Source organism: Pituophis catenifer, unplaced genomic scaffold (genome assembly GCF_029215685.1).
Source record: "Pituophis catenifer annectens isolate HBS135680 unplaced genomic scaffold, rPitCat1.0.hap2 SCAF_5, whole genome shotgun sequence".
NCBI lineage: Eukaryota > Metazoa > Chordata > Lepidosauria > Squamata > Colubridae > Pituophis > Pituophis catenifer.
The window spans coordinates 66,326,482-66,351,312 of record NW_027256885.1 but is presented as its reverse complement, the minus strand read 5'-3'; the positions used below and the strand labels follow the sequence as shown (position 1 = coordinate 66,351,312).

General features: G+C 40.2%; 1 protein-coding gene across 1 annotated transcript in view; it reads right to left on the bottom strand.

Moving 5' to 3' along the window:
- The window catches only part of LOC139317371 (glycylpeptide N-tetradecanoyltransferase 2), a 234,897-nt gene that overhangs the window by 47,154 nt on the left and 162,912 nt on the right, over window positions 1-24,831 (bottom strand). The window contains exons 2-5 of the mRNA XM_070944400.1: window positions 8,355-8,499; window positions 5,670-5,788; window positions 4,641-4,732; window positions 3,786-3,902 (exon numbers count right to left, since the gene is read on the bottom strand). Of these exons, the coding sequence (XP_070800501.1) occupies window positions 3,786-3,902; window positions 4,641-4,732; window positions 5,670-5,788; window positions 8,355-8,484 (458 nt within the window). The 5' untranslated portion in view covers window positions 8,485-8,499. The remainder of the gene's footprint in view (window positions 1-3,785; window positions 3,903-4,640; window positions 4,733-5,669; window positions 5,789-8,354; window positions 8,500-24,831) is intronic.

Below are 24,831 nucleotides of genomic sequence, written 5' to 3'. Positions count from 1 at the left end.
CTCATTTTGTCACGTTGCAGCAAAGACCCTGCTTTACTTTCAGTTTCGTTTTTCAGTATAGCTAGGGGGAAAAAAAATCTGCTCCTCTCTTTGCAGCTAGCAACAGAGCCCTCCGCAAAACAGCTGAGAGCAAATCAGCTGAGAGTCCGGAGGCTGATCAAATCAACTTATGGTAATTAACCTATGCTGAAGCTGAAAGGGGCTGTTTTTTTCTATTTTTGAAGGCACCGGTCTTCTCATTTGTTTTCTTTTAACACTGATCAGCTGTAGGGCGGCCCTTTGAAGCCCCGCGGCAAGAATTTAAACGGTTTGTTTCCCTCTAGCCATCAGCTGGGACTCAGGAGGCAGCAATAGATTGGGAGTGGGCGGGGTAAGCAAACAGTGACCGGCGATCCAACAGAGGCAGAGGGTGAGGGTGAGTGAAGGCGTGGGGGGGTGAGAGAGGGCTTTGGCGACCCCTGTGAAATGGCCGTTCGACCCCCAAAGGGGTCGCGACCCCCAGGTTGAGAACTGCTGTGCTAGAGTAAATGTACAAATATTTTAGCTTGAGATATTTAAGACTTTTTCCAATATTTCACCAGTTTTCCCTTAAAATTTCTTCCAGTAGGCACTGCCAAATCTAACCTTTCTGCTAATAAAAATGTGAAAACTAGGGGATTGAGGGGTTTTCTATTGAAATTTTTAGTCAAATTTTTAAGGGGTCCCAGGGAGGGGGAGGGTCAGATTGGAATTTGGGCTGTGGGTATGGGGGATAACCCACAAGGGGAGGGTCGGGTCTGGCAGTGAAATGCGGCGTGGGGGGTGGGGGACCCGGGGTCGAGGGGGGGGTTAGAGCTTGTCCGGATAGATTTTTGAACATCAGTACTGTAGGTGGGAGGGGTAGATATGGCGGGAGCAGGGGGCCATATCGTGTTAGGGGAGTGCGCACTCGCTGTTTACGAGCGGTGGCGTGCTCTGGCCCCCAAGGCTCTACTCGCTCCTCAGGTTGAATAGACCCTCAGGACCCAGGCCTTCGGCTGATGCTGTGCAATGCCAGGTCCGTAGTAAATAAAGCCCCCCTCATTTGTGATCTTGTTCAGGAGGGGGGTGCGGACCTGGCAGGTATTATGGAGACCTGGTTGGGCCAGGAGGGGGGGATTCCCCTCGTTGAAATGTGCCCGCCAGGTTTCCAAGCATTCCATCAGCCGAAGTCACAGGGGAGGGGTGGAGGGGTAGCGGTTATTATTAAAGAAGGTCTGAGACCGAGGGAGGCCATTGTTCCTCAGACGGCCGGCTGTGAATCCCTTTTTGTGAAATGGGGTCATGGGGTTCAGATGGGTTTGCTGATCACGTACCTGGCTCCCTGCCACGTGGCAACAGCCCTGCCCAAGCTACTCAACGTCATCGCCGCGGTGGCGGTTGATACCCCTAGGCTTATGGTCATGGGGGATTTCAACCTGCCGTCCATGGGTGAGATGTCTGAGATGGCTCGGGAGTTCATGGCTTCCATGACAGCTATGGACCTGACCCAGTTAATTCATGGCCCTACCCACACGGGGGGAAACACACTGGATCTGGTTTTTGTCTCTGGACAGTGGTTGAGGGATCTTGAGATAGGGGATATAGTTACCGAACCCTTGTCATGGTCAGATCACTCTCTCCTTCGTCTCGACCTTCGAACCGCTGCACCCCGCCGCAGGGAGGCGGAGCCGGTAAGATGGTTCCGCCCCAGGCGCCTGATGAAACCTGACAGATTCCAGATGGAGCTTGGGCCACTTCCTGAGGCTCTGGCACACGCCTCGACTGGAGACCTAGTGGCTGCCTGGGATAGGGTGGCTGCTGGAGCTCTGGATCGGGTCGTGCCTTTGCGGCCTCTGACCCGGCGCCGATCTCAATTGGCTCCTTGGTTTACCGAGGAGCTGAGGGAGTTGAAGCGCCAGAAAAGACACCTAGAGAGTAGTTGGAGGGCCAGTCTTTCTGAATCTGACCGGACACTAGTAAGATCCCATATTAGGAATTACCTAGTGGTGATAAAAGCAGCGAAATGTAGCTATTTTGCTGCTCTTATTGTGTCATCAGATAACCGCCCGGCTGCCCTCTTTAGGGTGACCCGCTCCATGCTCCATCAGGAAGCGCAGGAGGACCCCTTGGAGGATAGAGCCGAGGATTTTGTTCAGTATCTGTATGACAAAATCACTCAGATTCGGGAAGATTTGGACTCCGACTGGGTAGTCTCAGGGGGAGAGACAGGGGCAGGTCTTGAGAATGTTATCTGGGATGAGTTTGATCCTGTGACCCCTGAGGACGTGGACAGGATTCTGGGCAGACTGAATGCGACCACTTGTTTATTGGACCCGTGTCCTTCCTGGTTAGTACTGGCTTCCCGGGAAGTGACACGAGGCTGGCTCCAGGGGATTATAAATGCTTCGTTGGGTGAGGGTGACTTTCCCGCCGCCTTGAAAGAGGTGGTGGTGAGGCCTCTCCTCAAGAAGCCTTCCCTGGACCCAGCAATGTTGGTAAACTATCATCCGGTCTCCAACCTTCGCTTCGTGGCGAAGGTTGTTGAGAGTGTGGTTGCGCAACAGCTCCCCCAGCACCTGGATGAAACGATGTATCTAGATCTGTTCCAGTCGGGCTTCAGGCCCAAGTACAGCACGGAAACGGCATTGGTCGCGTTGGTAGATGATCTCTGGAGGGCTCGGGACAGGGGATGCTCCTCTGTCCTGGTCCTGTTAGATCTCTCAGCGGCTTTTGATACCATTGACCATGGTATCATGCTGCACCGGTTGGAAGAGTTAGGGGTGGGAGGCACTGTGTTGCAGTGGTTCTCCTCCTTTCTCTCTGACCGGTCGCAGTCTGTGTTGACAGGGGGGCAGAGGTCAACCCTGAGGCCCCTCGTATGCGGGGTGCCGCAAGGGTCGGTCCTCTCGCCCCTCCTGTTCAACATTTATGTGAAGCCGCTGGGCGAGATCATCCGCACTCATTACGCATGGTCACTCATGCCCTTGTCACCTCCCGTCTGGACTATTGCAATGCTCTCTACATGGGGCTCCCCTTGAGGAGCACCCGGAGGCTCCAGCTGGCGCAGAGTGCGGCCACGCAGGTGGTAATGGGAGCGACATGGCGTTCCCACGTAACACCCCTCCTGCGCGAGCTGCACTGGCTCCCGGTGGTCTTCCGGGTGCGCTTCAAGGTTTTGGTTACCACCTTTAAAGCGCTCCATGGCTCAGGACCTGGGTACTTGCGGGACCGCCTACTACCACCAATAGCCTCCCACTGGCCAGTACGCTCCCATAGAGAGGGGCTCCTCCGGGTGCCGTCGGCCAAACAATGCCGACTGGCGGCCCCCAGGGGGAGAGCCTTCTCTGTGGGGGCACCTACTATCTGGAACGAGCTCCCCCCGGAGATACGGAGGATCCCGGATCTGCGCACCTTCCGCCACGCTCTAAAGACCTTATTATTTCACCAGGCGGGCCTGGCCTAATTTTCTCCCTCTTTTATAAAAGATTTTTAATTTTTTAATATCTTTTAGTATTTTATATATTCAAATTTTAAAATTGGTTTTAAACAGTTCGGGGTTTTAATTTGTCTGGGCCAAAACTATTTAATTTGATTTTAATTCTACTTTTAAATTTTGTATGTATGTGTTTTATTGTTTGGCTGTGCACCGCCCTGAGTCCTTCGGGAGTAGGGCGGTATAGAAATCAAATAAAATAAATAAAAAATAAATAAATAAAAATCACATGCAAATGATTTTAAGAAAATCTAAGAGACCCTAGCTAACCTCCAATTCAGTTAGGGCTTACCTATCATAAATCCGAATGTGTGCAGGAATGGCACTGATGAACCCTACCAGTTTCCTGTTGGACGATACCCTGACCCCACAGTGCCACTGTGGAAGCCAGCCTGGCGGTCTAAGGGCCCTAAAACAATGGGGGGGAAAGCAAGAAAGTAATGATTATGTCTCACCTTTTATAGAATACTGTAAACTTTCTTTGCATCAAATATATATGCAAATCAGTATAAACCCTCCTTGCTGTCTGAGAGAAAAGGGAAAGGCTGAGAAAAAAACAGGAAAATAATAACATTCAAAAATTACTTGTCCACAGATTACCCTCTTGATGTATACGGATCATGAGCCGAATATGGAAAAGCAAGGAGATCAGCCTGGCAACCAAATGTAGGTTAGTTCGTTCTATTGTGTTCCCCGTAGCTACCTATGGTTGTGAAAGCGGGACCTTAAAAAAGCAAGACAGGAAGAAAATCAACTTGTTTGAGCTGTGGTGCTGGAGAAGGCTCCTGCGTATTCCTTGGACAGCAAAGGTGACTCTCTAAGCAAGTACTGGAGCGCATAACATCAGACATGTCACTAGAAGGCAAAATCATGAAACTGCGCCTTACTTACTTTGGCGATGTCATGTGGGTAAATTCACTGGAGAAAGCAATTATATTTGGAAGAGTTAGCGGTAAAAGGAAACCAGGCTGTCAAAGAACATGGTGGCTGGACACTATCAAAGCTGACACCAGCCAGAGCATAGGAAAACTCAAAGAAAGAGTGCAATATCAGGAGATGTGGAGAGACCTGGCCCATAGAATCGGCAAGAGTCAGACTTGACTGAATGGATAACATCATCATCATGTATATGGAAACTGTGACTCACCACAAAAGAAATTCTGCTGAATAGTCAAATCTAAACATGTTATCATCATCTTCAACATAATTTTCATTTAGCAGCATGTACAACTCTTTTAACTGAAAAAAAAAATCATCAGAGGGAAACCATTAATTTCTTGAATCCAGCAGCTCACTTTGAGGTGAGCTTGAGCACTTGAGTTATCTTTAGAGAAACAGTCTACCTAGCTAAATCAAACTTATCAAACCTGGGGTGGAGTGGGACAGGAATTCACACCAGAAGATAGGCAATGGAGAAGCCTGCTTACATATAAAGACATATATCTAGGTTCACCAGAGACATAATGCACAAAATCTATTCCCTTCCAAGCTTTTGGTTTAAAAGTAGCTGAGGTTTATTTACTTCCCCCAGCTGCCCATGGTAGCAATATGTAGGAGTCCTCAATTTTCTCTCTCTCCAGAACAACCCTGTTAAGTTGGCTGGGCTACTAGAGGGAGTTACTGGCCTAAGGTCACCCAATGAGCTTTCAAGGCTGAGGGGAGAATCCAGGTCTTCCCAGTCCTAGCCCAAGACCTTCACCACTATGCCACACTGGCTCTCAGTCTTTAACACTGGTTGATAGGGTCATATAATTAAAGCTACTTCTTGGCTACTCAGAGAGTGGGCAAAGTCAGTGATGTCAGTCAATGACGAATCCAGAGGATGAAATGTTCTCACTTCTGTTCTGTATCCCACCTGTTTTGCTCTCACTTCTGTTCTGTTCTGGAACTCAACATTTCTCCCCTGGGATCTAAGAATTCAGTATATTGGGGGGTTGGGGGGGAGGTGTTTTCTTTGCTATTTTCTTTCCCAGAAAAAAACAAATGGAACCTTAACAGAGTAGTCCAAAGTCAGACAAAGTCAGACAGAGAAGTATATGGTCAGGAGGGGACCTGCACCTGGATCTCCCCAGTTCATGTCCATTGATGATTACACTACACTGGCAGAATGTATAACACACATACATACACACATGCCCCAATTTGTATTTGAAAGACTAAAAGTAACTCTACTTACAACTTCAGCACTGCTTAGATCCAATGTGTCCCAAGTAAAACCCTGTGGTAAAGAATATGGCTCTAAACGAATGTTATCCTTATCTGGTTCAATAGCACCATGAGATGTTATAACTTCACCTAATAGAAAAAGAAGGTAAGCTTGATGTGTTTTTAAATAATTTCTTATGTTTTCAAGGAGGGTGAGAGAAGGTTTACTAAACAAACAAAGTGAAGCTGTTAAAAGTCTATGGCTAAATTCATTTTTTGTAAACTAGATAAATAATGTCACTGTATTTTCCTATAGATTTAATTGTATTACAATTGTATTAGAATTATTGTGTCATTAATTCTATACAGAATTTCAGTACATGTTACTGGACTGCTTACCACCTTGAACCTCTTTTCTTTGACTGTAATAAACATCTCAAGATGAGTCACTTTAGAATGAATTCAGACTCAAATAGCGGAATTATCATTTCCAATTAAACGAGGAACATAAAATTTTAGTAACATAAATTTCTCTTCTTTCATACCTCATGTTTGACTGTCTACCAAAGAGGCCTATGAAATATATGCCATGTTTCAAAAAAACCAAATTTAATTGATATATTTTTGCAATATGCAATTAGGAACTACCGTATTTTTCGGAGTATAAGACGCACCGGACTATAAGACACACCTACCTTTTTTGGTGAGGAAAACAAGAAAAAGAAATCTGCCTCTGCCTCCCAGCAATTTTGCCTCGTTGCAGCAAACAGGAAATAGCCTGCTTTACTTTCATTTTCATTTTCAGCATAAGCTTGATTAGCACAAGAAAAAAAAAATCTGCTCCCAGCAATTTCCCTCCTTGCAGCAAGCAGCAGAGGCCCGCGCAGCAATAGGCAATGGCAATCCTTGCAGCCTGAAACAGCTGAGAGTTGGGAGGCCAATCCAACGGACAATCAACTTGTGCTAATTAGGCTGTGCTGAAGCTGAAATGGGCTGTTTCTTCTTGCTGCTTGCTGCAAGGAGGGAAATTGCTGGGAGGCAGAGGCCAAAGGGTGGGGGCCAGTGGGTGGGTGGGGCTATATTCGGTGTATAAGACGCACCCAAATTTTCACCCCCTTTTAGGGGGGAAAAAGGTGCATCTTATACTCTGAAAAATACAGTAATTTTAATGACATACAGTATAATTAAGCAATGCCCATATTCTCAGAGCAGCTATTGTGGCTTCATCATCATCATAATCATTTTAGCTATTGTCTATCCACTGCAGGATGAAGGCCTCTTCCGCATGTTTCCAACCAATACGGTCCTGAGCTTTCTTTTGCCAATTGGGCCCACAATACGTGCTGATGTTGTTAATTCATCTTGTTTTAGGTCTCTTTCGTAGACGCTTTTTATCAAGTGGAATCCATTCTATGATTGCCTTGGTCCACCTGCCATCAGTTCTTCATGCTATGTGACTGATAGCAGGTGGACCAAGGCAGTCATTGTATTGTAGCTTAAACACCCATTTTTTTCTTTCCATTGCCATTTCAAAATTGATCTCATTTTGTCAGAGGACTGAAAAACAATTAAAAGCATAGAAATGGAACCTTGTAAAATTATTAATTGTAACATTTTAACAGAAGACTCAAAATGTAATAAAACAAATATAAACTGGCCTTTCTATTCTTCTTTCTAAAATGATTGCAGACATTTGGGAGGACATTTGACTTTCCAAACTGCATAATCCCATTATCTTTCATACATACTGGAACAATTCAGTACACAGATGTCATCTCCTGACCCACAATGGATGTGCTCCTGCATGTTTCTACTTTATGAGGAGGAGCAGTTGCAAAGCAATGCAGCCTCCTGAACTTTAGATGCAATATGAAAAGCAATTATTTATGTTTGAGAACAGTTTTGCTGTTTGAACTAAAGCTTTTGGAACTAAGACATAAGTGAGGGATTAGCAAAGCAGAACCTGCAAGCACCAACGATACAGCTGTGTTAACCAGATGATATCCACAATAACCCCAAATAAAATTGAAGGTATTTCATTTTCTTAAAAAATAAAATTTAAAATGCTCTAAATATCTCAAGACTACCAGATCTCATAAGGTTTTGCTGCCCCCACCTGAATGTGTTTGGCCATTAAAAAAAACCTTATTTTCATGAGGTATCTGCTATACAGTAGAGACCACCTGTTATACCCTTACAGAACATCACTGATTCCTGGGGTACAGGTTGGGAACTATTATTTAGTCTTGATCTCAAATATGACTAGTCTTCATGCTGTTCCTGACACTTTTTGCTAGCTTATTTTTCTCATTTGAAAACCACGTCTTTAATTCTTCTGTGTTTTATCAGGGGCTTTTCTCCAAATAATTTTTTTTCAAAGCCAAGATATAAATTGACAAAGGACTGTAAGTATTATACACTGAAATGAATTAAAATGCTTACAAGATTTAGCATGAAAGTCTTCAGCTCTTTACTACTGAAAATCTGACATTATACAGTAGTTTTTCAAATCCCAATTTTGCACTTAAAGTGGTAAAACCTGTTTTTAACTTAGTCTTAAAGCTGTTTTGAGTACTGAATGGTTTCATCTGTGCCTCTGGGGTGAATGTTTTGTGATCTGTAAACTGTACATTTTAAAAAATACAACACTCCCCCACCCCCCCAAATAAACAAGGAATCTGTACTTTTTAAATCTAGTCACCAGCAAGACACTTACTAAGCTTGGGTACAGGCTGTGTGTCCCAAAACTGGTATTTACGTTTGGTTGCTTCATCAATATTCTTTGCTGGGCCCTGACAGGCTGAGAGCAACTCCATAGCTCTTTGAATATCTTGTAGCTTCTGCATTGAAATGGCTGGATTCTGCAGGCATACAATCACAGGTAAAAGGAGAATGCCGTTTCCGTTAATACTGTCACAACTCTACTGAGTTTACCACAAGCTGTTGTGCTTTTTGGATATATTACACCTTGTTATCAAAGCTATCCTACAAAAATCTGTTTCTGCTTCCAGCAACCTTATCTCAAGTAAAACAATCTCTGGATGAAAAACTAAGCTGTATTTAATGCAAATATTAATTCCAAGATATATCAATAACATTTGTATTTAGTATATAGAATGATCATTATGGGTGCATTGACGTTCCAATATGGAGATGAGGAATATATAACTATATGTATAGCTATATATATAATAACTATATGACCTCTTATGTCTTTTCAGCATCCTGATTTTTTCAACTCTTTTCTCTTTGATGCTCCAATCAGACAAGAATCTGAGATCCTACATCACCCAATGATATTGAATCCCGGAAGAATCAGGACCAACAAAAATATTTTTTACACCACCTGTAATTAAAAGAAGTCACTACCATGAGATGTAGTGCTGACTACCAGCTTGGTTGGACCAATTTATGGCAGTCATGGGGTTCAATGGCTATGTCAAAGCTGACTCACTTTCTTCGTTGCCTGCATCAACTTCCAGCTTGCAGTTTGCCAAACAGAAACAGGAAGGGGGGGGGGGTGTTGGTAAATTTCTAGGGTGGGGGGAGGCTAAGGAATGCATAGAGCCTTCTGCCACCGGAGAGGAGATAACCACCAAGGCCAAGTTCTCAGAGCTACCAGCCGGTGCAGAATGTTTCCCCAAAACAAAAGTACTGAGTGTAATTGGTGGACAATGAATTGTGGGCAGTCCAGGGGTGAAAAAGGAGTTTTACCTATGTGGGTTTTTGCAGGAAAACCTCAGAACTGACTTTGCTTCTGCTGTGCCTAAATGGATCTTTCAATAAAGTTTTACTCTTGGTAGTTGCTATGTGTCAGGAATTTCCTTTTTTGGATGTGCCAAATGGGACAGGGAAATCACTAACCACCCTGTTTCCTCCCCTCCTGCAGCTGGTGGTGCCAGCACTTGCTGGGATGAATGGATCCCCAGCACAAGAAGCAGTGGCAGCGGGCTCCGCCATCCCTCCCCCGGCATGGAAGTGAGGGGCCCATGTGGTCCCAGCAGCAACTGGGGTCCCTCCTCCTCCTCCACCGGTGGCAACAGCAGCCCTACCGCCTGGGTACATTGTGGTAAGAGACGAATGGCCACCGCCCCTTCTGACAGTCCGTTTCCATGGGGATCCAGACAAGCTGGCCCACTTCTTGGCCCAGACGTGGCACCACATGAAGAGCTATGAGGGGATGTATCCAGACGATGCAGCCCAGGTTCATGCAGTGGCCTGCAACCTGGAAGGCGGTGCTGCCGGATTGCTAGTGTCCCTGCATGATAGCAGGGCGCCAGAGCTGGGCAATCTGGATGCATTCATGCAGATCCTATGTGGCCGGTTCAAAGACCCCATGGTGGCCCAATGTGCGGAATCCCATATCCACACCCTTAAGCAGGGAAAGCGGCTGGTGAGTACATCCAAGACTTCCACAGTCTAGCTAGCCACTTGAGGGACTGGCTCGAGCTTATGCTGGTTTCCTACTGAACCGAGAGCTATACCAAAACTGCATACCCCGAGGGGTGCCACGTAACCTACAAGCATGGTTCCAAGTGGCCAGCGAGGTGGAGAGCGACCTGATGGAGTACCGAGAGTATACCGCAGAGAGTGCCGAGAGAGTACCGAGAGCACACCACAGAGAGGCCCCAGCCATAGACAAGCAGCGAAGCCGGGGAGAGTAAGGAGTGAGCCGGGGAGTCCCCACAATGCGAAAATTAGCAGCAAGTGGCAAGACTAACCAACAGCCGCAGCGAAGCTAGGGAGCGAGTCAGGCTAGCTACCACGAAAGGAGGTCAATCTCCCGAAGACCAACAAGGCGAGCTAGCGGAGGGCAAAACTCCCACCGGCTGCACATATACACGAGCACGCGGGATGAACCGGGAGGAAGGGAAATCGACCATCCGGACAACCAGTGAAATTCAGCAAGCAAGCAGTGCTCCCTTGCAAAGTTAAACCTGCAAGAAACGTCATGCAAACCCGCCATGCCAGGCAAACACTCTACTGCCAAACCTCCACCCAAAAAGGAGGAGATTGCTACTGATGAGCCATACGACTCCTGCATGTGCTTCATCTGTACAGAAGCATTCGAGGAGGATGAGAGTACCATGAAATGCTCCCTATGTGATACGTATGCTCACCACAAGTGCTTGGGGTTAACAAAAGGCATAGCCCAGTTCCTGCAATCAGCTTCACTTAAAACCTCCCAGTTTGCGTTTCCACTATTCTGCCCATCATGTAAACCCAGACTGGACAAATTTATTGTTCTACTTGAATGGGTGGACACCATAGAAGCGCGATTAGCATCCCTTGAAGAAAAATGAAAAATGCAGAAAAGAAAAGCACTAATATCCCAAAATCCTATCCCAACCCAACTACCCCAGTCGCAGGTAACTACTAATCCTGCAAGTAACATCTCCATCCTTTTTTTTTTTATTGAAAAAGTTTTACAAATACAAATTTTCCCATTTCCCTCCCCCCTTTCCCTCCCTAACCCTCCCTAACCCTCCCCTCCCCCCATGACTTCCCCAAGGTGAAATCCAAATCCAAATCATATTGTATCATACTTTACTACCCATCTATTCTACCCCCTGTGTACTATGCATTTCTACATGACATTCAACTATTCTACCCCCTGTATACTATACATTTCTACACAACATTCAGCTAAAAGCTATCTGGTACTTCCTAGTTTGATATTTATTCTGCACATAATCTATCCATTTCTTCCACTCCCATGCATAGGTCTCTTGAGTCCGGTCTTTTAAATATGCTGATATCTTCGCCATTTCTGCAAAACTGGCCACCTTCAAAGTCCATTCTTAAGCTTATTAAGACCAGCTGCCTGCAATTACTGCAGGGTTCGAATCTCGCCAAGGCTCAAGGTTGACTCAGCCTTCCATCCTTTCTAAGGTAGGTGAAATGAGGACCCAGTTTGTGGGGGCAATAAGCTGACTTTGTATAAATATACAAAAGGATGAAGGCTATTGCTGAGCACATTGTAAGCCGCCCTGAGTCTTCGGAGAAGGGCGGCATATAAATCAAATTAAAAAAAAAAAAATAGTAGGCATAACATCCCTTTTCCAATATTGACCAATCAGTAACCTAGCTGCTGTCACCATATACAATATCAATTTTGTTTCACCCAGTGAAAAGTCCTTAACTATGCCCAATAAAAACAATTGAGGAGAAAATTGGAGTTTTTTCTTCAGAACATTTTGCATAACCCACCAAATTTTTATCCAAAAAGCCTTCACTTTCTTGCAAGTCCACCATATATGATAATATGTAGCATCTAAACAATCACATCTCCAACATTTTGGTTGAACATTAGAATACATGCACGACAATTTCTTAGGATCTAAATGCCACCTATAAAACATTTTGTAAAAATTTTCCCTCAAATTCTGTGACTGCATAAATTTAACATTCTGGACCCATATTTTTTCCCACGTTTCCATCATAACTGGTTCTGCAAAGTTTTGTGCCCATTTTATCATACAATCTTTAACCAATTCATTTTCTGAATCTCTTTCTAGCAAAACGTTATAAACCCTCTTGATATGCATTGGGCCTTTCTCTTTTATCTGTCTTACCAATTCTTCTTCATGCAACATTAAACCAGTTTTTTGATCTTCTCTCCATCTCAATTGAAGTTGATTATACTGTAACCAAGTTAAATTGATCCCTTCTTCCAACAGTGTGTTTAATGTCTTTAGTTGCCATCTACCCCATCATTAAAAAGTACTTCTTTGTATAAAAACCCCCTGAGTGACTTTATATTTGTATTCCGTATAATATGACCAAGATCCAACCACAACGGTATTTTATAATCCCATTTGAATCGGTGCTTCTTCCATACTCTCATCAAGGAGTTTCTAAGTATATGGCTGTTGAATATTTTATCCACTTTATTTTCATAGAATAAATATGCATGCCAACCAAGTTCAAGGTCATGACTTTCTATATTCAATATTCCAGTCTTTGTCCTTCCAAACCAATCACTTGCTTGTGTCAACGCTGCTGCTTCATAGTACAGTCGTAGGTTTGGAAGTTTAAGGCCACCCCTTTCACGAACATCTTGCATAATTTTCAGTTTAACTCTCGGCTTTTTCTCATTCCAAACAAACTTATTCACTCCTTTTTGCCATTCCATCAGCTGTTTATCACTTTTAAGCACCGGAATCATTTGAAACAAAAATAAAAATCTAGGTAGAACATTCATCTTAACTGCTGCTATTCTTCCAAGTAAAGACAGCTGCAGTTTTTTCCAGGTTTCCATATCCTTTTGTACCTTTCGCCACAACACCTCATAATTATTTTGGAACAGTTTTATATTTGAATCTGCAACTTGAACTTCTAGATATCTCACCTTTGGTACTATTTCAAAGCCTGCCTTCCTTTCAAGTTCCTTCTTTTGGTCTTCTGTCATATTTTTAACTATCATCTTGTACTCTAAAATATTACAATGGGACTATAGATCTATTTTACTTATGGGAGATTGGAATGGAGTAATAGATCCCAAAAAAGATAAGAAGAGCTTGGCAAAGTCATGTGTTAAATTACCACAGATCTTTTTCGATATGAAAGAAGATTTGGAATTGAAAGACATATGGAGAGTGCACAACCCAAAAGAACTGGACTTTACTTTTTTCTCAGACAGACATAGATCCTTCTCTAGGATTGATTTTATCCTGCTTACGGCTGATTTACTTCTAAAAACAAAGAAAACAAAGATATTTCCGAGGACTTTAACTGACCATAGCCCGGTATGGATAGAAATAGAAATGGGAAAGAATGAGAGAAGATCGTGGAGAGTAAATTAAAATTTGTTTAGATATGAAAAGAATGTAAATGAATTCAAAAAACAAATGAAGGAATTTTTTGAAATGAATTTGAATAAGGGTACCCCTACTGAAATTGTTTGGGACGCGAGCAAGGCGTGTATGCGGGGGGTACTGATCTACATGAATTCTAAACCTAAATTAAATTGACAAAGAAAAAGATTAGAAATGGAAGGAGAGATAAAGAAAAAAGAACAGTTACTCATAAAAAATCCAACAGATGAAAAACTACAAGGAATTATAAAACTTTTGAAAGATCAATTTCAAATGCTCACAGCGGAACAAGCAGCAACTAATTTACAATTTGCGAAACATAATACATTTTGTAACGCTAATAAACCGGGCAGGTGGCTGGCTTACACATTGAGGAAGCAGCAGAGTACTCGGACTATTGGCAGTATTGAGTATGGAGGGAAGGAAGTTTTTCAACAAAGACTAATCAAAGAAGCCTTCTTAGATTACTATACCAAACTATATGTCAAAGATGATATACAGAATGAACTTATAAATAAATATCTAGAAGAAAGGAGAGTTATGAAAATTTCTAGTGATCAAAAGGAAAGAACGAGTCTACCAATAACAGCTGAGGAGATTATCGTTGCTATTAAACAACTGAAAACAGCTAAAGCTCCAGGGACGGATGGTTTAACTGCGGTGTATTATAAAACTTTACAAGTAGAAATGATTGAACATCTTAAAGACTTATTTTGTAGCATACAACAAGGGGGTAAAATACCCCCTTCATGGAAAGCAGCTTTTGTCTCATTGATACTGAAAGAGGAAGCAGGTTCTACAAAACCGGAAAATTTTAGACCAATATCTCTCCTGAATACGGATTATAAAATTTTTGCAAAAGTATTAGCCAACAGATTAATGCTAGTTATCCAAGAGGTGATTCATCATGATCAAGCAGGATTTATAGAAGGCAGATACATGAAGGATAATGTGAGGCAAATTATAGATTTATTGGAATATCTTGAGAAGAATAAACAGATCCCTGCAGTGCTGGTGTTTTTGGATGCGGAGAAGGCCTTTGATCGAGTGAATTGGAACTTTCTATTAAAGACTTTAAGAAAGATGGATTTTGGGGATCAGTTTGTGCAGGCGGTTTCAGCAATTTATCAAGAGCAAACAGCACAAATTATCATTAATGGAAGCTTAACTACAAACTTCAGTATAGAAAAAGGCACATGACAAGGTTGTCCGTTATCCCCGTTGTTGTTTATCTTAACTCTAGAAGTCTTGTTGAACACAATACGGGACTCGAGTACTTTGAATGGAATAGTTATAAGGCAAGAGGATTACAGAACAAGGGCATTTGCAGACGATCTGGTTGTTACCCTAACACGGCCGATGGAATCAATAATCCAGATGAAAGACATTATAGAAGAATATGGTATGGTATCAGGATTTAGACTGAATCAGAAAAAAAAGTAACATCTCCATCCTTGTCAAAGATGTGATTGAATGCGAACAGAAGCGTCCCAACGCAATCTTATTTGGACTGGATGAGACCAATGAATCCAATGACATCACAAAGATTTGTGACATCACCAACAACTTCCAGGCATCAATCATCACTCCCGATGAAATCATCGATGTTTCCCGCGACGGCCCTGAGTTCAAGAAGAACAGTGATGGCTCGGCGGTCCCACGCTTCTGCAGAGTCATTTGCAAGAGTAAAACTAGCAAACACAAATTCATCTCCACAATAAACTCACTCGCTAAAAGCTGCACAAATCATAAGAAACTTTGTTCACAGCCCAACCTGTCCATACTACAACGTGCTCGCGCCCGTGAGCTTCGCTCAGAGCTCAAGAGACACCAGGATCATGGAGAGACTGACCTGTACATAGACTACAGCGCTGACTGTATTAAATGCAGGACCAGCGGCCTGCGTCTCAACAACCGCCCCCCCCAACAACTTAAATTAGGCATGCATGCCTCCAATTTCTTCCAGGTCCACCCCTACAGGCCTAAAATGCAAATTACTTAACGCAAGAAGCCTCGTAAACAAGATGCCCGAATTCCTCCTGCTCTTAAATGCGGCCCTATTTGACCTTATTTTTGTCTGTGAGACATGGTTGAATGTATCCTTTCCAGACTCCCTTATTACAGTAAGTGACTATCACGTTTTCCGGTCTGACCGTGAAAACCATAGAGGGGTGGTGTTGCTATCTTCTATAAAAAGTCCCTTGGTCTGAAAAAGATTTATGTTAGACAGGAACTTGCTCTTCCTGAGATCACTGCTCTTCCTGAGACCACTTTGTTTCGACTTCTGGTTTGGCGTCCCAGCGATGCAGTCAGGGAAATAGCGGGCTCTGATGAGCCCCACGAAAACCCTGACTGACGAGCCGCCGCCGATGGGTCTTTGGACCGAACCTGTCTTGTAGGGACAGGGGAAGGAGAGGGTCGCCTCGGACGGCCGAGAGGAACAGGCAAGTTCCTCGGAGGCCGGAGGGAACCCTCTGAGTTGGCGGTGGGGGGAGGCAGCCATGGCGGCTGCCACAAAGCTGGGACAAACCGGGAAAGAATTGTGCAGGAGGAAAGAAGAAAGAAAGAATGATATGCTTTGAAGCCGGGTGAGTGACACCAACCCAGGCGAGAAACAACGTTAGACTATGGACTTTTACTAATAAGACCCCCAGCCTTAAGCAGCGGCTATAGATTTGCGGGGCTTGAAGATTTTGTAAAGTAACAATAGGGGATAACGACCCATTAAGGAATTTACTTTAGTACTGATTGTTTTGGACGAATTGTCTATTAACAAATCAGAAAACTGAGTTTTCCTTCAAATTGGAACAGATTCGATCTTTGGAAAAAGAGAAAAGCGACAAATAAGGACTTAACACCTTTAAAAGTTAGATGAAGCAAGGCAAATGGATGGTTACATAATTGCGACAAAATGGAGATTGCTGTGACTAAGCGAAAGTGTCTTCTGCTTGAAAAAGAACTATTTTGACTGGCTATTTACCCTGGATTACTTAGAAAATAACTATGGATTTTTGGATTTTGGAGATTCCTATTCTGCCTATGGGTGGTTTTATAAAGAAAGAAGAAATATAATGGAACTAATAAAATCGAAACTAACTGGCGCAGGGACAAAAGAAGTGGCGCAGGGACAAAATAAGGAAACTGATGGATTCTGCATGGAACAGATTTTACAATAGAATTAAAATAATATATAGTTTCAAACATGGATATACTGATTTTGAAGTGGAATACTTATGGACAGATAGGGAAATGACGAAATAAAATAGATAAACTTAAAATGTTAGTTAGTTTAGTTTAGTTTAGTTTAGTTTATTTGATTTGTATACCGCCCTACTCCCGAAGGACTCAGGGCGGTGAACAGCCAAAAAATAAAATACATAGATACAAAAAATTTAAAAACCAGATAAAATCAAATTAAATCATTTTGGCCCAGACAGATTAAAACACCCCAATAATTTAAAAACAAATTAAAATTTACATATTTAAAAAAGGGAAGAGATTAGGCCAAGCCCTAATGTTTAATGTAATGTTTAAATGTTTAAATGAGTTTAAGGTGTTTAAGATGTTAAGGTGGTTAAAAATGATATTTTTACAAAAGCATAAGAGTATATATTAATATGAGACAAATTTAAGAAAATTTATTAGACTAAGGGAGAATAAGTGGAGAATATGTCTGATGCAATATGTTGTAATTTTAAATTGTAAAATTTATTAGACTATGGGAGAACAAGTGGAGAATATGTTTGATGTAACATGTTTTAATTTTAAACGGTAAACAAAGTTGAGAATGGTAAATATGGACTTCCGGTGGTGACGTCTCACGGAGTGGGTGAGGGTGCTTTTGACAGCTCCCAAAAACCCAGCTAATTCCTGATTTGGAGCCCCATCAAGGGCAATTCCAGGCTCGGAGGGTCTGGAATATTAAAGGGGAAGGCTTTGATTCTCGGGCGAGACGCTAGCGCCCTGGAGGAAGAAAGCCGGACCCCTTAAATCCTGCAGGGAAAAATCTGCCTTTAAGGCAGATCAGGAGCAATGGCGGCCGCATTAGTGAGGAAGCAAAGAGTGGTATCAGCGGCAGTGATTGTTTGAAAGCGGAGAAAGAAAGAAAAAGTGACACTTAAGAAAAGATTACGAGAAAGAGAGACGCGGGGAGCAGAGAAAGCGGCAATCGAGAGGGAGTGCGCTTAAAAGGAGGTGATCGAACAAAGACAGCAAAGACGGCGGAAGCAGTGAAAGTAGAAGCAACAAAGAAGATACAAAGTAACAACTAGGATTATTGCGGAGGAACTGCGATGGAAGACGGAAAAAGAGTAAATTAATACGGTGATTTTTGGAACTAAGATTAGAACTGATAACTTTCCTTTCTTTAACTGATAAAATTGGTGTAGGTGGACAGAGAATATTGGGAAGAAAACTGTGGACAGATAATTAAAAATAGACAATTGAATTCTGTGGATTTATAAATACCAGGAAAGACAGTGGAATGTAAATTGGTGTAAGACTGAGAAGTGGGACAGATCGGATGGTGGAGTGAAGAGTGGCTAGGGTGAGAACAATAAAATGGACAAGCTGATGCAATAAGGTGTGGAAGAACCAGAAGAAGGCAGTCTTAAAAAAAAAAGAATTCTAAAGAGAGAAATTTGCTGTAAAAGATTGAATTTTGGTTTGAGTATTATTTTTGAAATTATAACTGGATTATTTCTGAAATTGTAATTGTAACCGGAGAAGGGGGGCATTCTGTTTTGCTGAAAAGGCTTTATTGTTATATAGAAGATTAAGAGTTGAAGGGGAATATATATATATAGGAGGGAAAAAGGGATTGTTTTAAAACAGGGTAAAATCTCTAAATAGAAAATAGCATTAGAAAACTGTAATTAAAACTCAAGGATTAAAGGGTTTAAGGATTAAATAATAACAAATAGATAACAATCATAAGTGAGAGATCTTAAGATTAGTTAAATTGAATTGTAATAGGTTAGAGTGATCTCTAATTTTTTTTTATGAAATTGTGGAGGAACCTGACAAGAAATTTAACAATGTCAACAACAACAATAACAAAAACTGGAAAAAAACCTGTATCAACCCCAACCTTGATGCCTTCCCCCACAACCCAGCGTTCGATTGAAAGTATGCTGGGAAAGGAAAAAGATAAGATGGAACCAATGATGAGTACTATGCAGACCATGCTGCAAACGATTCAAGAGACTTTAATGAAATCTCAAGAAAAGATGGCAGATCACCAAGAGGAAGCTAGAAGGTTCCATAAAGAAATTAAAAATGAAATAGGAGAATTAAAAGAGGATTTAAAGAGTATGAAGGAGAAGATGGAGAATATACAGCAAACAGTAGTAGAGAATGAGCAGAAAGTCAAAAAAATAGAATCTAAAGTAGACTTATTGGATCTGAAACTAGAAATGGCAGAACAGGATGCTCGACAAGCAAATAAAGAATTGGCTGATTCTATCGCATTTTTAGAAATGGAGAAAGCTTCCTTCTTTTTGCATTTTCAGAATGTGGCGGAAGAGAAAGAAGAAGATTTGGAAGGGAAGATGAGCGAAATAATATCAGAATTAATACAAAGAGATAAAGAGGAGGTAATAGACTCGATAGATGAAATATTCTGAGTACATAATAACTATATTAGAAGACATCGATTGGCATGAGAAGTACACATTAGGTTCAGTAAAAAAACAATGAGAGACGAAATATATAAAAAATCCAGAGAGGAAACAGTATCTTATAAAGGAAAAGAGATTATTATATTAAAGCAAATCCCACGGAGAATACGAGACCAAAGAAAACAATATCATCAGCTGACATCCCAACTAATACAACACAAAGTGATGTTCCGATGGATTATGCCGGAAGGAATCCTTATTACGTGGCAAGATAAAAAATTCAAAATTGACTCAGTAGAAAAAGCACAGGAGTTTTACAAAAATTATTTGGAAGACGAACAAGAAAGTAAGGACGAATCAGAAAGTAAAAGTCAAGAGCCTTGGTAGTACAGGGGTTTAAGGCACCCTGTTATTAAAAGCTGGTTATTAAGACCAGCTGCCTGCAATTACTGCAGGGTTCGAATCTCGCCAAGGCTCAAGGTTGACTCAGCCTTCCATCCTTTCTAAGGTAGGTGAAATGAGGACCCAGTTTGTGGGGGCAATAAGCTGACTTTGTATAAATATACAAAAGGATGAAGGCTATTGCTGAGCACATTGTAAGCCGCCCTGAGTCTTCGGAGAAGGGCGGCATATAAATCAAATTAAAAAAAAAAAAAAAAGAAGAGGAACAACAAGAAGAAATAGAAAGAGAGAAAGAATCAAAGAAAGCTCAAGAAAAAGAACAAGAAGAAAGAGAAGGAGCAAGAGGAAGAGTTAAGAGAGAGACAAGACATACAAAAAAACAAGTACAGTAAGGGATGGAAGAAGCAATATCGTTATTCTCCGTGAACATTAATGGTTTAAATATACAGAAGAAAAGAGCCTTGGTAGAACAGTGGTCTAAAGCACCCTGTTATTAAGACCAGCTGCTTGCAATTACTGCAGGTTCGAATCTCACCAGGCTCAAGGTCGACTCAGCCTTCCATCCTTTCTAAGGTAGGTAAATTGAGGACCCAGTTGTGGGGGCAATAAGCTGACTTTGTATAAATATACAAAAGGATGAAGGCTATTGCTTAGCACATTGTAAGCCGCCCTGAGTCTCCGGAGAAGGGCGGCATATAAATCAAATTAAAAAAAAAAAAAAAAACACAAACATTTTCAAAATTAAAGAAGTTAGACATAGATATTATTTGTTTACAAGAAATTCATATAAAAAAAGGTTTTCAAAAATTATTGGAAAATAAGAAATTAGGGAAATTATGTGTGTCTCTATCTCAACAAAAAAAAAAGTGGAATAGCAGTGTACATAAAAGAAAGAATAAAATCAGAATTAAAGTATGCGGATGATGAAGGCAGAATTTTGATGGTCAAATTAGATACTGAATCCAAACAATTTTTATTAGTTGTGATATATGCTCCAAATTCAAATCAGCAAGAATATTATAAAAAATTACATAATAAAATAGTAGAACAGGAGATAGAAAACATTTGCATAATAGGAGACTATAATGCTATAGTGGATAGTAAAAAAGACTACCATAGTGAGAAGAAAACCAAAAAAATGAAAGAAATATTACCAAAAGAGTTTTTCAATATGACACAAGAATTAGGTTTAAAAGATACCTGGAGAGAAATCAATAAAGAAGAGAGGCAATACACTTATTATTCACATCCACATCAGTCTTGGTCCAGGATCGATATGGCCTGGATGTCAACACAATTGCAATTGGAAATTGAAAAAATAGATATTGGATTAAACGAATGGGCAGACCATAACCCTATAATAATTAATTGGAAGGGACAAAAAAGATATAAAAGGTGGACTCTAAATCAATATGTATGTAAGGAGAAAGAATATAAATTATGAATGGAAAAAAAAATAGAGATCTTTCTGAGCATAAATAAAAAAGAAGATACCTCGCCTCAAAATCTCTGGGATACTCTAAAAGCTTACATCAGAGGGGTCTCCATTGCATATATTGCAAAGAAAAGGAGAGAGAAAAATCAACAACAAAATAAACTACAGGAAGAACTCCAAAAATTAGAAGAAAAACTATATAAAGATCCCCAAAACAAGAAAATTAAAGAGGAAAGAAGGATAATTAAACATAAATTAAATTAAATTTGATTTCACAGGAAGAATTAGCCTGGAAAATAAAGACAGCGAAGCAAAACTATTTTGAGCATGCATATAAAATAAGTAGGTGGTTAGCCTACAAACTGAAAAAAGAAAAGGACAAAAGAACGATACAATGCCTGAAAGATGAAGAAAGGGCAATTCGATACAGAAAAGAAGATAAAAAACTAATAATCTATAATTTCTTCTCTAAATTATATACACAAGAAAAAAAAGAAGAATCGGAAATTAAAAAATACTTGGAGGAAATAAATGTTTGTAAATTGACAGACGAACAAAAAGAAATACTGAACAGACCAATTTCTGAAACTGAATTTGGGATGGCTATAAAAAGACAAAAAAATAATAAGACCCCAGGCCCTGATGGATTACCGATTGAACTATATAAGAATACAATAAATCAGATAGGAGGGCTAATGTTAGAAATATTTAATGATGTATTGCAGGAGACAAATATTCCGAAATCATGGTCAGAGGCATTAATTACACTTATACACAAGGAAGATTCGGACCAACAACTAATACAAAACTACAGGCCTATCTCTCTATTGAATTCTGATTATAAAACATTTATGTCAATAATTGCGGAAAGACTAAAAACGATTCTTAATAAGCATATTCATCCGGACCAAAGCGGATTTTTACCAGGACGCCAAATTAAAAATAATACATGTACGATAGTTGACATATTAGAGTATTACGAAATACACTCGGAGAAGCAAATTTCACTGGTTTTCCTTGATGCACAAAAAGCTTTCGACAATCAACTGGAAATTTATGACAAAACTGATAAGGAAAATGGAATTTGGACAAAAATTTGGAAAAATGGTTGAAAAAATATATTCAAAACAAACAGCAAAAGTAATGTTTAACCAAGACATGATGGAGGGATTTGAGATAACAAAGGGAGTAAGACAAGGTTGCCCACCCTCCCCACTTCTTTTTATCCTATCACTGGAACCACTCTTAAATAGAATTAGGGAAGATCAAGAGATTAAAGGTTTGAGAATTAAGAATGAAGAGTATAAAATTCAAGCCTATGCAGAGGATATGGTTTTTATAATTGAAGACCTGCTAAAATCAGGCCCTAAATTGATCAGAAAAGTAGAGGAATTCGGAGCAGTGGCAGGTTTAAAAATAAATAAAAATAAATCAAAATTATTAATTAAAAACATTACAAAAGAACAGGAGATAGAATTAGAAAAGACTATGGATATACAAATTACCAAAAAAATAAAATATTTGGGAATCTGGCTGACCGCAAGAAGCTTATCAATCAGAAAAGAAAATTATGATAAATTGGTTTGGCAAATTGAGAAGGATTTGGAAAATTGGACAAAGCTGCAAATTTCATGGACAGGAAGAGTGGCGGCAATAAAAATGAGTATCTTGCCCAAAATTTTATTCCTCTTCCAGGTTATACCAATTAGAATGGAATTTTTTTTTTTGATTTTTTAAACAGAATGACTACAAAATTTATTTGGCAAGGAAAGAAAGCCAGAATTAGATTAAAAGTATTACAAGACACAAGAGACAGAGGAGGAATAGCCTTCCCGGACTGGGAGACCTATTACCAAGCAGCTGGCTTAGTCTGGATAAAGGAATGGATAGAATTAGAAAATAAAAGTCTCTTAATATTAGAGGGACACGATCTTCATGTAGGGTGGCACACATTTCTATGTGGGGGGGGGAAACAGAGCACTCATGGATACTTCAAAAGACATGTAATTAGGAACTCACTCTTAACAATCTGGAACAAAATTAAGAAACATCACTATATAGGAGTACCGTCCTGGATCTCCCCAGAAGAAATATTAACACACCCAAATTTAGTAGACTGGTCCAAAATTATTAGATATAGGGATATTGTTAATGAAGGGGGAACTCTAAAAGCAAAACACGAATTGGAACAGGACTTAGGTAGGGAAATACAATGGTGATCATACCTACAAATAAGATCAAAATATATTGAGGAGAGGAAAATGGATCAAATTAGAGTAGAACAAACCGACCTTGATAAAATTCTGTTAAAGAATGAACAAAAACTAATTAGTAAAATATACAAATTTCTATTATGGTATAAAATGGAAGAGGAAAATGTGAAAGAAATGATGATCAAATGGGCCCAAAATTTTAATTATTTGATAGAGTTGGAGAAGTAGGAGAAGATGTGGAAAACAAATATGAAATTAACAATCTCAACTGCATACAAGGAAAACCAGATGAAAATGTTTCACAGATGGCATCTTCCACCAGCAAGAATAGCAAAAATGTTCCCCAGCTATTCTCCGAAATGCTGGAAGTGTAAGATTAGTTATGGAACATTCTATCATCAATGGTGGACATGCCCAGTGGTGAAAATTTTTTGGAAGAAAATTAAAAATTGGATCAAAGAAATAATCCAGAATTCAATAGAGGGAAAACCTGAACAGTTTTAATTAGGGATGTCAATAGAAAATTATACTAAAGAAACACAGTATCTCATACTACATATATTGACAGCAGCACGTATTATATATGCACAATACTGGAAGAAAGAAGAATTACCACCAGATAAGGATATAATTAAAAAGATTTTGGAATGCGCAGAACTGGATAAACTAACAAAAGAAATTCAGGGGAAAGAGGAAACCAAATACTATAAAGTGTGGAATAATTGGTATGAATGGCTGAAAAATAAGGAAATAAATTAAAGGAATGAAGAAGGGAAAGAGAAAAATGTGATAGATCAATTAACATGTTAGTAGAAATGAAATACAATAGGAGAAAAAGGCTGAATAAGTTAACATTATAATATCTGTAAATATTAATATATATTAAGAAATGGATCACTGTTAAGTAGCTGAAAAAGAAATTAAGATTCTTGTATATGTTGTATGTCTATGTATGTCTTTTTAACTATGTTTAAAATAAAAAACTTTTAAAAAAATAAAATAAAAGAGAATGGTAAATATGATTAAATGTGAATGATTAATGAACTATTGGATGATAAAATAAGAAACACAGACTTAAGTAACAAATTGCGATTGAATTTAATGTATGTTGGAAATGATCAACATTAAGAAATAGGTTGGGAAACACCCTGGAAGAGTATATTTGGAAATAATTAAATAATAGATAAATATACTGAAAAGAAAACACTTAAAATAAGATATGCTGGGTATCAGCCAAACAAGAGGTGGAGATGTGGAGGAGAATATGCTGGAAATCAGCCAAAATAAAATATGCTGGAAATCAGCCAAACAATAGTTGGAGGTAGGGAGGAAAATATGCTGGAAATCAGCCAAAATAATAAAAAAAATATGCTGGAAACCAGCCAAACAACAGTTGGAGTTATGGAGGAGAATATGCTGAAATTCAGCTAAAATAAAAATTGCTGGAAATCAGCCAAACAATAGCTGGAAATGAAGCGGGAAAACCCGCTTTCCCAAATGCAGGAGACAAGACCACAAAAGTTGGAGAACACAGGTTTATTTGCTAGCAAAGGTTTGGAGCATTCACATGTCAGATTCCAAACCCTCGGCTATGCCCAAGGTGTACCTTTTATACATTTTGCAATTCTAGCCACGCCAGAGGCGTTACGCTTCTGACTCTATTTCCATATATGGATACTATCTTACACAGTCTGTTACTTTCCATGAA